The following is a 12,320-nucleotide window of genomic DNA, read 5'->3' on the forward strand; positions in this document are numbered from 1 at the left end:
GAACACTACTCTTTTTACTTCGTTTTATCTGATAATATTGGTTTTAAATATAGAAGATCCAAATTTGTAAAAGTATCTTAGCCTCAGTTTTCAGCAACTTTCCCCATACACAATTAATATCAGATTTTCCCTTGTCCTGTTATTTGTCTTTTAGGTTTCTTGCTTATAGACTAATCCTACATAACTATTCTTGTTTTTCCTACTAAAAATAACTAATAATTTGGGGTTGATACATTAACTCAATCTAGAACAGTGATTTTCCCAAAGAATTTCTTTCCTTCTATATCTGAAGAAGGAGGGGAACCAAACCAGAAGTAGAAACCAGAATGAACAAACCTTGTCGGTAGAGGTGGGTTGGAATTTGTTTAGAATTATGTGTGCATGCGTGCATGTGTTTACTTATTTTTATTTTTTAATTGTTCAGGAAAAAGCCAAAACAATGTTGGACAACATGAGGAAACTGGAGAAAGAACTATTCAAAGAGATGGAATCAGTCCTTCAAAATAAGCATCTTGATATGGATAAAATTGTTAATCTCTTTCCTCAGTGTACAGAAGATGAGATTAGAATTTATAAGTCAAATATTACTTCTTAGTGACCATATAAATGGTCAGCAGTTTTCCTCAAAGTCAGGATGTTAAGTGATATAAATCTAGTTTGAGCAGATCTGATTATTTTTTAATAGCATTCAAGTGATAGCTTGACTATTAAAATTACATATAGCCTTGCTGAAATATTGAGAAAGAAAACAGCATTGGAATTGGACACATATATCATGGGATAGCCAGGTGTTACTTCAGGTACCAAATTGTGTTATATTTTTTAGCTACAATACCCTTTTTAAAAATCACAATAATTAAATAGTCAATTCTGCATAAAACATGAAACATTAAAATAATGCATGGATTTATGTTTATTATAATTAGGTATTGTCCTCAAATAATTTTCTCAATTACAACAAGAAAGTAGATTTTTCTTTAGTAATGGAAAATATTGTCTTAAGTAATGAATTTTTGTGCTTTAGGCAAATATTAACCAATTCAAATAAAATTTTCTAGATTTACACAATAAGTCTTATTACAGTGTATTAATTCTGCAAATGCACCTTTATTAAACTCAGACATGCTCTTTGTCAAGACCCGGCTGACCAATGAGCTTTTGGCTCTAATTTATCTAGCATTTTTTTTCCCATGCCCTTTAATCGGCTTTTATGTTAATATTTTTAGAAGAGCTTGTCTGGGAGATTAGGAAATGGGATAAGGAAACCAAGACCTTAGGAGATACTGTTTCTGTGTCTCAAATCTCTTTCATCTTTTACTTCTGTTCACTCAGTAAAAACAGGGACAGGAATGAGATAGTGGCAATGAAATAGAATTATTAGTGTATTATGAACATTATGAACATTATAAATAAGTAATAATATCTGCCCAAAGTTTATAAAACTTTGTTCAAGTTACATAGAGATTACCAAGTAAGACTCAAAGTTGAAAATATAAACACAAAAAATCCAACTCAAAATAACACTATGTATTTATTAGTTTCTAGAAATGTCCATTTTAAGTATTTTATTACATTATCATATTTATTGGTCACTGTCATTGCACTTAGGATTATTACTAAAGTGGTATATCATTTTATTTAAAGAGTGCCCAGGAAATTATTTTTTTTTAAGTTTTCTCATAAAAACCATAATCTGCCTGATACTGCTCTTATCTAATACAGGGCTGCCATTACAAAAGTAAAGATATCTGTCTTAAGTACTCAGTTGATTCTGTGTTTGCCTTACCTATGGTTCAGTGATAGGTTCTCCCTAAATCATGAAGACTCTGCCAACCTCCATACACCTCACCTCTCTCTCTTTTTTAAGATATGAGGAAACTAAGGGGTAAGCAAGTTCGTTGATTTCTCCAGGGACACATACTTCAATCTTCTTTCTCGCTCTAGGGCCAGCATGTTTTCACTTTCTCCTTCGACACCATCCTACACCAAACTAGCACCGCCTCTCACCTGGACCACTGCAGTTAACTGTTCTTCTACAACCATTTTTGTTCTTTATCTCTATCCACGTGGGTCACTGCAGCCAGAGTGATCTATTAAAAACTTAAATCTGACCATGAATTTCCCTCCTAAAACTTTTTTTTCTTTGAATAGACTTTATCTTTTAGAGCAGTTTTAGGTTTAGAGCAAAATTGAGCAGCAAGTACCGAGTTCCCATATACCCCTTGTCCCAGCACCCCTACTGTCAATATCCCACACCAAGAGTGGTACCTTGTTACAATTGTTGAACCTACACTGACACATCATTATCATCCCAAATCCATAGTTTACATTAGGGTTCACTCATTGTGCACACTGTGGGTTTGGACAAATGTATAATGACATATGTCCACCATTATAGTATCATACAGAGTAGTTTTACTGCCCTAAAAATCCTCTGTGCTTCACCTATTCATCCCTCCCTTCCCCTAACTCCTGGCAACCACTGATCTTTTCATTGTCTTCATAATGTTGCCTTTCCCAGAATATTATATAGTTGGAATCATACAGTATATAGCCTTTTCAGATTGGCTCTTTAACTTACTAATATGCATTTAAGCTTCCTCCATGTCTTTTCATATGGCTTGATGGCTCATTTCTTTTTAGTGCTGAATAATATTTCATTGTCTGGATATCTTGGTTGCTGATATCCACTACCGAAGGACATCTTGGCTGCTTCCGTGTTTTGGCAATTATGAATAAAGCTGCTATAAGCGTCCATGTGCAGATCTTTGTGTAGACATGTTTTCAGCTCATTTGGGTAATACCCAGGAGCATGAGTGCTGGATGGAAGAGTATGTTTAGTTTTGTTAGAAACTGCCAGCTGTCTTCCCAAGTGACTACCGTTTTGCATTCCACCAGTAAGGAATGAAGAGTTCCTCTTGCTCCACATCCTTGCCAGCATTTGGTGGTGTCAGTGTTCTGGATTTTGGCCATTCTAATAGGTGTGTAGTGGTATCTCATTGTTTTAATTTGTATTTCCCTGATGACATATGATGCAGAGCATCTTTTAATATGCTTATTTGCCATCTGTATGTCTTCTTTGGTGAGGTATCTGTTCAGATCTTTTGCTCATTTTTAAAATCAGGTTGTTCGTTTTCCTATTGTTGAGTCTAAAACTCTTGTAAAGACTTATTAAGGTAGTTCCCAATGCTTAACGACTGCTAACAAGATCCCGCTGATCTGCCCCCATCTATATCTTATTACACTTTCACCATTGTTTTTTAAGTTTCTACTTTGCTGCTCTTTCAATTCCTTGAATGTTACCAGTTCCTGTGTCATGTACCCTCTGCTTGCACCATTCATTCCATGTGCTCCTCTTTATATAAAGTAGCTCTTTTCATCATTTAGAGTTTTGCTGAAACATGACTTCCTCAGGAAGTCTTCCCCATACCACAAGGTCAAGTCTCTTGTTACATACTCTTAGAGCCACATGTGATCCTGATCACAAGTGCAATTATATGTTTAACATCTGTCTCAACAGTAGAATAGAAGCTTTATGAGGATAGGAACCATATTTGTTCCCACTCTTGTGTGCTCAGTGTTCAACATTGTGTCTGGCACAAGCTAGATGCTCAATAAATATTTGTTAAATGAACATTCAAGTACTGATGGAAAGAATTTACACAGTCCTCTTCTCTGCCTGTAAAGTTGAGAACATTAGCTAGACAACCTGTCTGTCCAACTTGGTAGCCTTGGATAAGTCTCAGGTCAACCTGTTGCCTTTTTCCATATCCAAAATGGGAATAGTAACTCCCCAGATAAAGACAAGGATTATTATAAGGACATGTGAATTAATTTATAAAACAGTTTGGGAGACTTTCACTCTATATATCCAATATGGTATTAGGGCTTTGGTACTTGTGTGGGTAACTAATGCCTTGTGGTATATTTTAGAAAATTTAAGGTTTTCTTAAATTTCATGTTTCTTAAGAGTAAAAAATACAGAAATTAAGCTTTTTTTTGGTCAACCATTAAATGATGTGGTTTATTATTTACATTATGTAATAAACCAATGGAATAATCTAATACACTGAGTATTTTAGAGAAAGCTCGTTTGTTTTGATCTTTGATGAAAACATTAATTTATATATTAATCTTTAACCAAAAATTTTGCCCTGGAAATAATTATACAGCCTAGAATTTTGGAAATTTAGTTCCTACTTGTAAAATCTGCCCAAAACCAGCTTCTACAGAGTAACTGTTTTGTCTTTTTAATTAATTACTTCAGGCTTTTATTATCATACCAATTGCAGAAATTTATCATCCCGTGTTTTCCTGAAGAATGGTGATAATATTTCTTATCCTGAACTGTGTTTCCATCACTCTTCACTTAACTATCTATGTCCAGTGATCTAAAGTAATTTAGTGTTTTACATGTTATGAGATATGAAGGGGCAAAAACTAAGAGCTGTATTCTGCTGCATAGCAAACATGTAAAATAATAGTTTTACATTTTTCTTGCTTTTAGAAACTTACTGATCATTAATCATTATTCTTAAAGTGCCAAGCACACTTTTTACCTTATTCTGAAAATATTGAAATTTAAGCACAAGCTAGGCATGGAATTACTGAGAACAAAGAACAGTTGGCCATGCTGAAGATTAGTATAAAAGGAGATTTTAATCAAAATTGTATCAGAGAATTTTCCCAGCTGTGACCCTGCACATTAAAAATTATGAAATATGTGAAAAGGACTCTAATGTTATGACTCATTAATAAAAACTGTTTACTGAGTGCATAATTCGGCAAGGCCCTGTGCACACATCCCATAGGGTCAAGAAGAACAGAACAATCTCAGGAGACCCATTTAAGAAAACACTGAAAACTTATACAAAAGACCTCTGTGATGGCTTCTGCATTATTCACATTACTCAAAGAAAAGATGTTGGCAATGCAAGTTAAAATAGGTATTTTATTGAGAAACTTGCTTTGTCAGTATGAGTAAAAGTTACAAATATTTTCATTTAATAAAATTAGCATATCCTTAATCCTAAAAACATCTCTTAAAAGCCTTCATTATCTGAAACTGCAGATCATTCTGATCCAGGGTTTTCTCTTAGTGTTTCCCATGGGAAAAGATGTTGCCACTTCCCTTCATGCACATAATAGGACATGTGTAGTGTGACTTGTTCACAAACGCAAGTTTCTCCACTTGAGTCTGAGTTGCCTGCATGCATGTGAATCAGTATCCTATTGCTGTGACTGGGAAAGTCTCCTGGTACAGCAACGAGGCTTTATGCTGACTCCTGAGCATTATAATGAGAGTTATAATGTGGGCATATTAAAAAAAAAAAAAGTGCTACAGCAAGACAGTTCTGCTGACAAACATCCTCTTTCCCTTATCATAACTTAAAATTGGTATAGGTTAATACTACACACTAAAGCATAATTTATTGTTAAATACACTAGGCTTCCATGCAAGTTTTAAAAAAATTACATATTTGTTACATTAAAAGGGCATTGACTTTACTCTGTAAATTATTTTCTAAATGGCTTTTACATTTGAGACACTAAAAGTATGAGATAAATAAATACTTGAAACATTTTTTAAATAAGTTAAACCAGCACTGACACCTAATAATTAAGTGGAGGTTCAAAGGTCATGTGACTTACTGAAGATAAAGCTTATCTGAGGGCAACATTTAGTGATTTTCAAATTTATAGATTTTTATACATGGACACTTAAAAAAGACTAAATTCTAAATGTAAAAGTAGGATGTTAGGCTTAGAATTTTAAAATCCTGGCTTGAACTTCTTTTTTTTTGCTGAGGAAGATTGGCCCTGGGCTAACATCTGTGCCCATCTTCCTCTACTTTATATGGGACGCTGCCACAGTATGGCTTGACAAGCGGTGCATTGGTGTGTGCCTGGGATCCGAACCTGCAAACACTGGGCCACCGAAGCGGAGCGCGTGCACTTAACCGCTGCACCACCGGGCTGGCCCCTTGAACTTCTTTTTAACGGCAGGGAATAAGGTAACAGAGTTCTCCTGCACGGTGAAGCTTTCTGCAAACACCAGAAATGATACATCACACAGCAATAATTTTGTTGATAAAATTTAAACAAATCTGCTCAAATTGTTATTTTTAGTACAAAAGTTAAAGATTAGACTATACTTCTGTTGATGGATTTTGCAAATAATGTTTATGGAGGTTCTTATTCCCCTCCTAATGGCACTGATTAGTACTTTGGATAGAAAAGCAAGACAAGGTGAACCTTAAAAGGAATACTGCTTCTAGTTTTTAATGAGTACTATTTGTCAAGGAAATGGGAAAAATAGAATAAGAAGGCCTCTTATTAGAATCATTAAGATTCTTTTTTAGGAGGTGCTATCAATAAGTGCAAAGTAGTCATAATGTAAGGTCCATTTCCTGCCAGTAGTACACCTGCCAAATTTGTCAATTCAAAGGAATAGTACATTAGATGTTGATTTTGAAATTATAACAAACAGTTGCAGGGAGCAATGTTTTAAAATGTTGGTGTAATTAGTTTAGAGTAATTTTTGTATTCATTATCAGAACTTTAAATTCTTATTTGGTTTTCTCTTTTTCCTAAGTCAGTTTCCTGTGTGTTTTATATACACATAAAATCACAGAATGTTAGCATGGGGTGGGAACACATCTCGTCAAATTTTACAGAAGAGGCAACTGAGGCTCAGAGAGGTTGTGATTTGCCCAAGGTCACACAGCTAATAAGTAACAGATGTGGGGATAGAATGTGACTCTGTGTGGAGTTGTCTCCTTTATAATTTAGGTGTCAGTGGATGGGGATGAATGCTCAATTTCTTTGTATCTTTCCTGTTGGAGAGTGCTTGCATTAATAGTGGGAGGACTCTGTTCAGGACTCTTTTGAAGAAATCTGTAAAACAAGTACTCATCCCGAAATTCATATTCGTTGGTGATATGTTGGATGACTCCCCCTTGTACCAGTCTGTCTCCATATATCACAGCTTCACCACGGTCGGAGGCAAGGCCGACTTCAATTAGCCAGTTCACCAGGTCACAGCCACAGAAGGTCCCAGCAGAAGTCTTTGCACCACACCTGTATGTCAAAGGAATGATTCACCCATATGCTCTGTAAATCTGGTATCAGCACTGCATGATAGAGGACAAGCAGGGAAAAATAGGAGACAGGGAAACACAGCATGGTAGTTAAAAGTGTGGCAGGAATGAAACTATTGTGAATATAAAGGGTTAGTTAACTCACCTGACCCTAGAAAGACCCAGCGGAGAAAGATAAGCCAATAATGCTTGTGAAAACAGAAACACTTACATAAAAAAATGACTTAGATGATGTAAATGCATCTACAAATAAATATTCTTTTTATAGTAGGTGGCCTTTTATGATCAGATCTATTCTGTAGGTAGCTGAATGTTATATATTTTATAAGTTATACTCCTCTTAGTTATAATAAGTAATTATATGTCTCAGGAACATTAAATAATATTTTTTACAAGCTCTTAAGAAGTGACTATTTTTACTACACTACTCAAATCAAACTTTCTATTTTCTGCTTATCACAGTACCCACAAATAGCCTTTTCTTTTGCCCTCAGCAGCCAAGACAATCTTACTGATATATTTGTCAGGAATTTGCTACATTAGGAAGCGAGGAAAAAATATGTGAGATCTGTTTTACTACAAATCTAAGATTTTTTTAAATGTAGTTTGACTATGAATCTACTTCTTAATTATTTAAAATTTGTCTTCCTAATGCAAATATGGGGTGCCTCAGGTATGAACAAATAAACAAGGGAAAGAGAAATGTGAAAAAAAACCCAATTAAATGAATTCTGTACATTTTCATACAAATATGCAATAGACAACATAAGCATCTGTCAAGCTGTAAAATCTAAAATGCTTGACAATAGGAAACGGTGGATGAAAATCAAGATGAAATGAGAAATAGTTGACAAAAATTTTAACCACAAATAAATATACATTAGAGTTTCATATAAAAATTAGAAAAGAGGTTAATACACATGAAAAATGTTCTCAAGTACATAAAATCATAATATTTTAACATCACTGTTTTACTTAGTAATAAGATACTTTAATTTATGCTTTGCAACTACAAATATCACTTTCAACAAAAGCCTGAATATTACAACTTGTGTCTGAGCCTTCTTCCTCCTTGTTGATTTTTAATTTATAGCCCAACACCTTCTATCCCAGACACCTACAGAATAATATTTGCTTCCTGATGACTGATCAGGCAGGTATGACCACAGCCCATGGAGCTGTGCAGAGTGGCAGAGAATGTGCCACCACCACTGGCCAGTGCCCACTCAGCCATCTGGGACTGAGGCAGCCTGGCAGCCCTGCAAATGGCAAGAGCTGTGCTTCCTGACAGGTGGCAATCACAGGGGGCCTGGCGGAGCTAACGTGGAGTTCCCTTTTTTAATTTTAAAAAGCAGTTTTAAATTGTTGTAACTATCCATAGATGGTACTTTGAAATAATTGTGTTTGGCTCTTTAAGGGTGGGAAATGAACTTTTCTTCAGTTTGTCATTTTCAGAAACTGGGCTATACCCATCATATAGATTTTTTTCCCCCTGAGGAAGATTCACCCTGAGCTAACACCTGTGCCAATCTTCCTCTGTTTTGTATGTGGGTCACCACCACAGCATGGCTGATGAGTAGTGTAGGTCTGCGCCCAGGATCCAAACCCACGAACCCAGGCTGCCAAAGCGGAGTGCGCCAAACTTAACCAATAGGCCACGGGGCCAGCCCCACATCATATATATCATTCAAACAACCCTGAGAGCAAGATATTTTAAAAAAGAGGAAAACCAAGGTTTGGAGAATTGAACTTGCCCAATGTCAAACAGCTAGTAAGTGATATATCCAGGAGTTGAGTTCTAATATTAGTCCCCAACCAGTGAGTCCCCTTGCCACGAGCTATCCCAGGCTACCTTCTGGTTATAATGAAATATAATGGCATAATATATGTCAATAACCCATCCTGAGTGGTAATTTTCATAAATTTTCAGTTATAGACATAAAAGTATTTCGTTCTTTATGCTTTGTTTTGTTATTTTCTCTTTTATGACAACTAAAAATATTGGCACTATAACATTTTGTTCATTTCCTGTTGCATACTCCATACCTTGAGGATTCGAAGAAAAAATATGATGCCACAAACTGAGGATTAGGACTTGAGGTGAAAAATAAGCAGCAGAATGAGCTAAGAGACAGAAATTTCATTTCATTTTCTTGACAATATCATTAGTAATATGAAATAACATACCACTAGGAGATGGGGAATATAAAATCACTTCTAAATCCAATGTGTCTCAGAGTTTATGGGAGACACTAATGGCCAGCATGAAGTGAATGTTAATATTCTACATTTTGGTTCATTCTAAACTAAAGTTTTCACATTTCATATGGAAATCGGAAGTTATATGACATTTAAAAAATATAAAAATCAAAGTGATATGGCACTTGTATATGCTGTTTTCTTAAACTATAAACTGACCTATAGCTATTTTAACTTTTACATGTATTGTGTTATTGAAAATAACAATCATGTAGTCACAACCACATTACTTAGCCTGTTACAAACCAAAATTAATTATCTAAAACATAATTACTGGGAACCTGTACTTACCTTCTTTCCTTGACAATGTTTCGCATACAGAGGTCACGGTGATAATGGATAAACTGTTGACAGGTCATTTTTATTTCCTCAGGAACAGGAGAATCCCTGTTTTCTGCTGTTTCTTTATTGTTCCATAGGAATTCAAGTCTGAAGACCAAAATGTAAGGAGTCCATTTTTAAGGAAGGAAAAGCACTGAGAGAGAACCCCTTCCTGCTTATTGCCCCATCAACATGCCTCTTCAGGAGCCGTCCTTTACCAAGGCTGTCATTGACAATTCCCAGGCGTCATGAGTCTCTGAAGCAGAAATATTCTTAACCTGCATGTGGTTTCCTGTTCAAAGCAGGCTGGGGTGGGGGTAAGGTGGGGTGGGGGACTTGAAAATTTGATCAACCCTCCAGACATTTGACCCATTTCATTTTCCACCAAAATATGAAGTTCCTTATTCTACATTCTACTATTTTAAGACGCAAAAATAACTTACAGGTCAAGTATTTTATTTAATCATTTTCTAATTTCAGTACCAGAGAGACAAATATTGGGATCTGGAGTACAGAACATTTCTGTTTCTGCCAGCCTAGACAATAGATCTGTTGACTCTTTTAACTGATCAACATTATGAAACTGATAACTAAGTTCAATGACTTTCCTATTATGTTTTTCTTTCCTCATGAAAGGATTGTGACCCTAACAACTACGTCTTAATGATGATGATGTTAATGATGATGAGAAAGAAAGAAGAAAGAAAGAACAGTTACCATTTGCTGGGCCCTTTTTATGTAGTTGGTAGGATAAATTCCATTAGCCCTTCTAGTTTCTCCTAATTTTGACTTTGAAAACAAAGGAGAAAATACAAGGATTTGCACCCCCACTTCTTCCCACCCTCAAGTTGGAGTATTCCCACTTCATTATTTTTCATAATGAAATTCCTGATCTGAATTCAAAGAACTCTTCACCAAGCTAATTAAAAAGCCAAAAATTTAGAAAGAAGAAAATTTGAGTTTTCTATAAATTATTAGTTTAATAGAAAGAGAAATCCTGTCATCAAAGGAGAAAGACAATCAAATACAGACCTTTGGGGGCACACCACCTACGACTTGCATTTCTAAATACATTTTCAAGTTTCATTTTACTTTGTAAAAACCACAGGCCGAAAATGGCATCACTCATGACCAAAGCCCATGACACCAGACTTAATACCTGATCTAACTGCAGTTTCAACCTCTCCCAGAAACGTCATCTTAATTGACCAGTCCAGAATTTTCTGGTCAGCACCTACCATCCAGTGGGCCCTCTCCATCCTCCAGAGGAAGAAGAGGCAATCTGCATGATAAGACCCTTGCCAGTCCCTTCCCCCCTAAAAAAAGATGTTCTGGTCTAAAAATAACCCTTTCTTTTCTTTTCCTAACAGCTCCCCTGCCCCATCCTTCTTCCTATAAAAACCTTACATTTTGTACAATTCCTCCCAGCATCCTGCTAGTTGCCAGATGGGATGCTACCAGATGAATCGCCTAATAAAGCCAATTAGATCTTCAAATTTACTCTATTGAATTTTGTTTTTAGCAACTTTATGCAGTTAATGGCATAGATAGAAGTCAGTGTCCATCAATTCTTATTAAAATGCAAATTACAATGTTGGATTAATAACAGTTCTTCCAATATTTTCTCTGCAATTATTTACAACAAATATATGAATCAACAGATAACCTTTCTGTGGTCTCCTAGTAGATACTAAAGGTTTAAAAATATCAGTATCTTAATAGAATGGTTTTGCTATCATCTTTATGAATATAGATTTATTTCAAAACTAAATTTACCTTCTTTTGAAAGGTAGGATGATTAAATGTTTGTCCAATCCAAAGATTCCAAAGGAAATAAATCCCTATGGAGGAAAAATAAATTATATTTTATGAATTCAACAATAAAATTTTAAGACAGAGAAATTATGGAAGCCACCAAATTTAGTGCTTGTGGAAGCAAACTTATAGTGATTAGAGCAACATTTTAAATGGAACACACAAGGCAGTCCTCTGAAGTTCAGTGCCCGGAGGCAGCTATGATACTTGGCTGCCTCTTCCCAATCATCTGTCCTACTAACTATGATAGGTGACACACGCCAGTGCTGGGGGGCCACATTTGCATGCCAGCTTTCTGAAAAAGAAAGAGAACATGTAAGGGCTATATGTCTTTTTATCCTCTTTTTAAAAAGAAAATAATGTATCTCCCACTGGGCTTAAGTAATTCTTTATTATTTTTCTGTTAAAACTTCAGAAATTATAGAATTTAAAAGTGCTGTGATATCTGAATATAATGCAGTAACTGAACAAAATTTATGTGAAATGAAATGGACTAGTGGTTAGGCAAAGGGTTTGAAGAATTTGGGGGTGATGAGGCAAACCAGCACCAGACAGCAGCCACAGATCAGGATAGTTAGGATTGCTGGGGGAGACAGGAGGTTGGGAGGTGCCGTGCGTCAGGCACAGTGGGATAAGGATCTACGTGCAGGTTGCTGGAGGTGGGATAAGAATGCAATATATTACATGAAGGACCTACCTTTCTTCACCCCTAAGCTATCAACAACCAAAAGGGAATGATCTTACAACACCACCTCCCCGAGAGGCAGATGGGATGGGAGTGGGGGTTTGTATCACTCTCCATCCTTTGAAAGCACTTGAGCCATA

The 12,320-nt window shown here is 35.8% G+C and overlaps 2 protein-coding genes across 6 annotated transcripts in view; one reads left to right on the plus strand and one right to left on the minus strand.

Annotated features, from left to right (window-relative positions):
- The window catches only part of SCRN3 (secernin 3), a 40,181-nt gene extending 39,105 nt beyond the window's left edge, over window positions 1-1,076 (plus strand). For all 4 annotated transcript variants that reach the window (XM_058549285.1, XM_058549284.1, XM_058549283.1 and 1 more), the window contains exon 8: window positions 425-1,076. In XM_058549285.1, the coding sequence (XP_058405268.1) occupies window positions 425-595 (171 nt within the window). In that variant the 3' untranslated portion in view covers window positions 596-1,076. The remainder of the gene's footprint in view (window positions 1-424) is intronic.
- Window positions 1,077-4,938: 3,862 nt separating this feature from the next.
- GPR155 (G protein-coupled receptor 155) overlaps window positions 4,939-12,320 on the minus strand; it is a 40,935-nt gene continuing 33,553 nt past the window's right edge. For both annotated transcript variants that reach the window (XM_058549287.1, XM_058549286.1), the window contains 3 exons: window positions 11,457-11,521; window positions 9,651-9,788; window positions 4,939-7,080 (listed from right to left, as the gene is read on the minus strand). In XM_058549287.1, the coding sequence (XP_058405270.1) occupies window positions 6,789-7,080; window positions 9,651-9,788; window positions 11,457-11,521 (495 nt within the window). In that variant the 3' untranslated portion in view covers window positions 4,939-6,788. The remainder of the gene's footprint in view (window positions 7,081-9,650; window positions 9,789-11,456; window positions 11,522-12,320) is intronic.

Source organism: Diceros bicornis, chromosome 10, assembly GCF_020826845.1.
Source record: "Diceros bicornis minor isolate mBicDic1 chromosome 10, mDicBic1.mat.cur, whole genome shotgun sequence".
Taxonomy (NCBI): domain Eukaryota; kingdom Metazoa; phylum Chordata; class Mammalia; order Perissodactyla; family Rhinocerotidae; genus Diceros; species Diceros bicornis.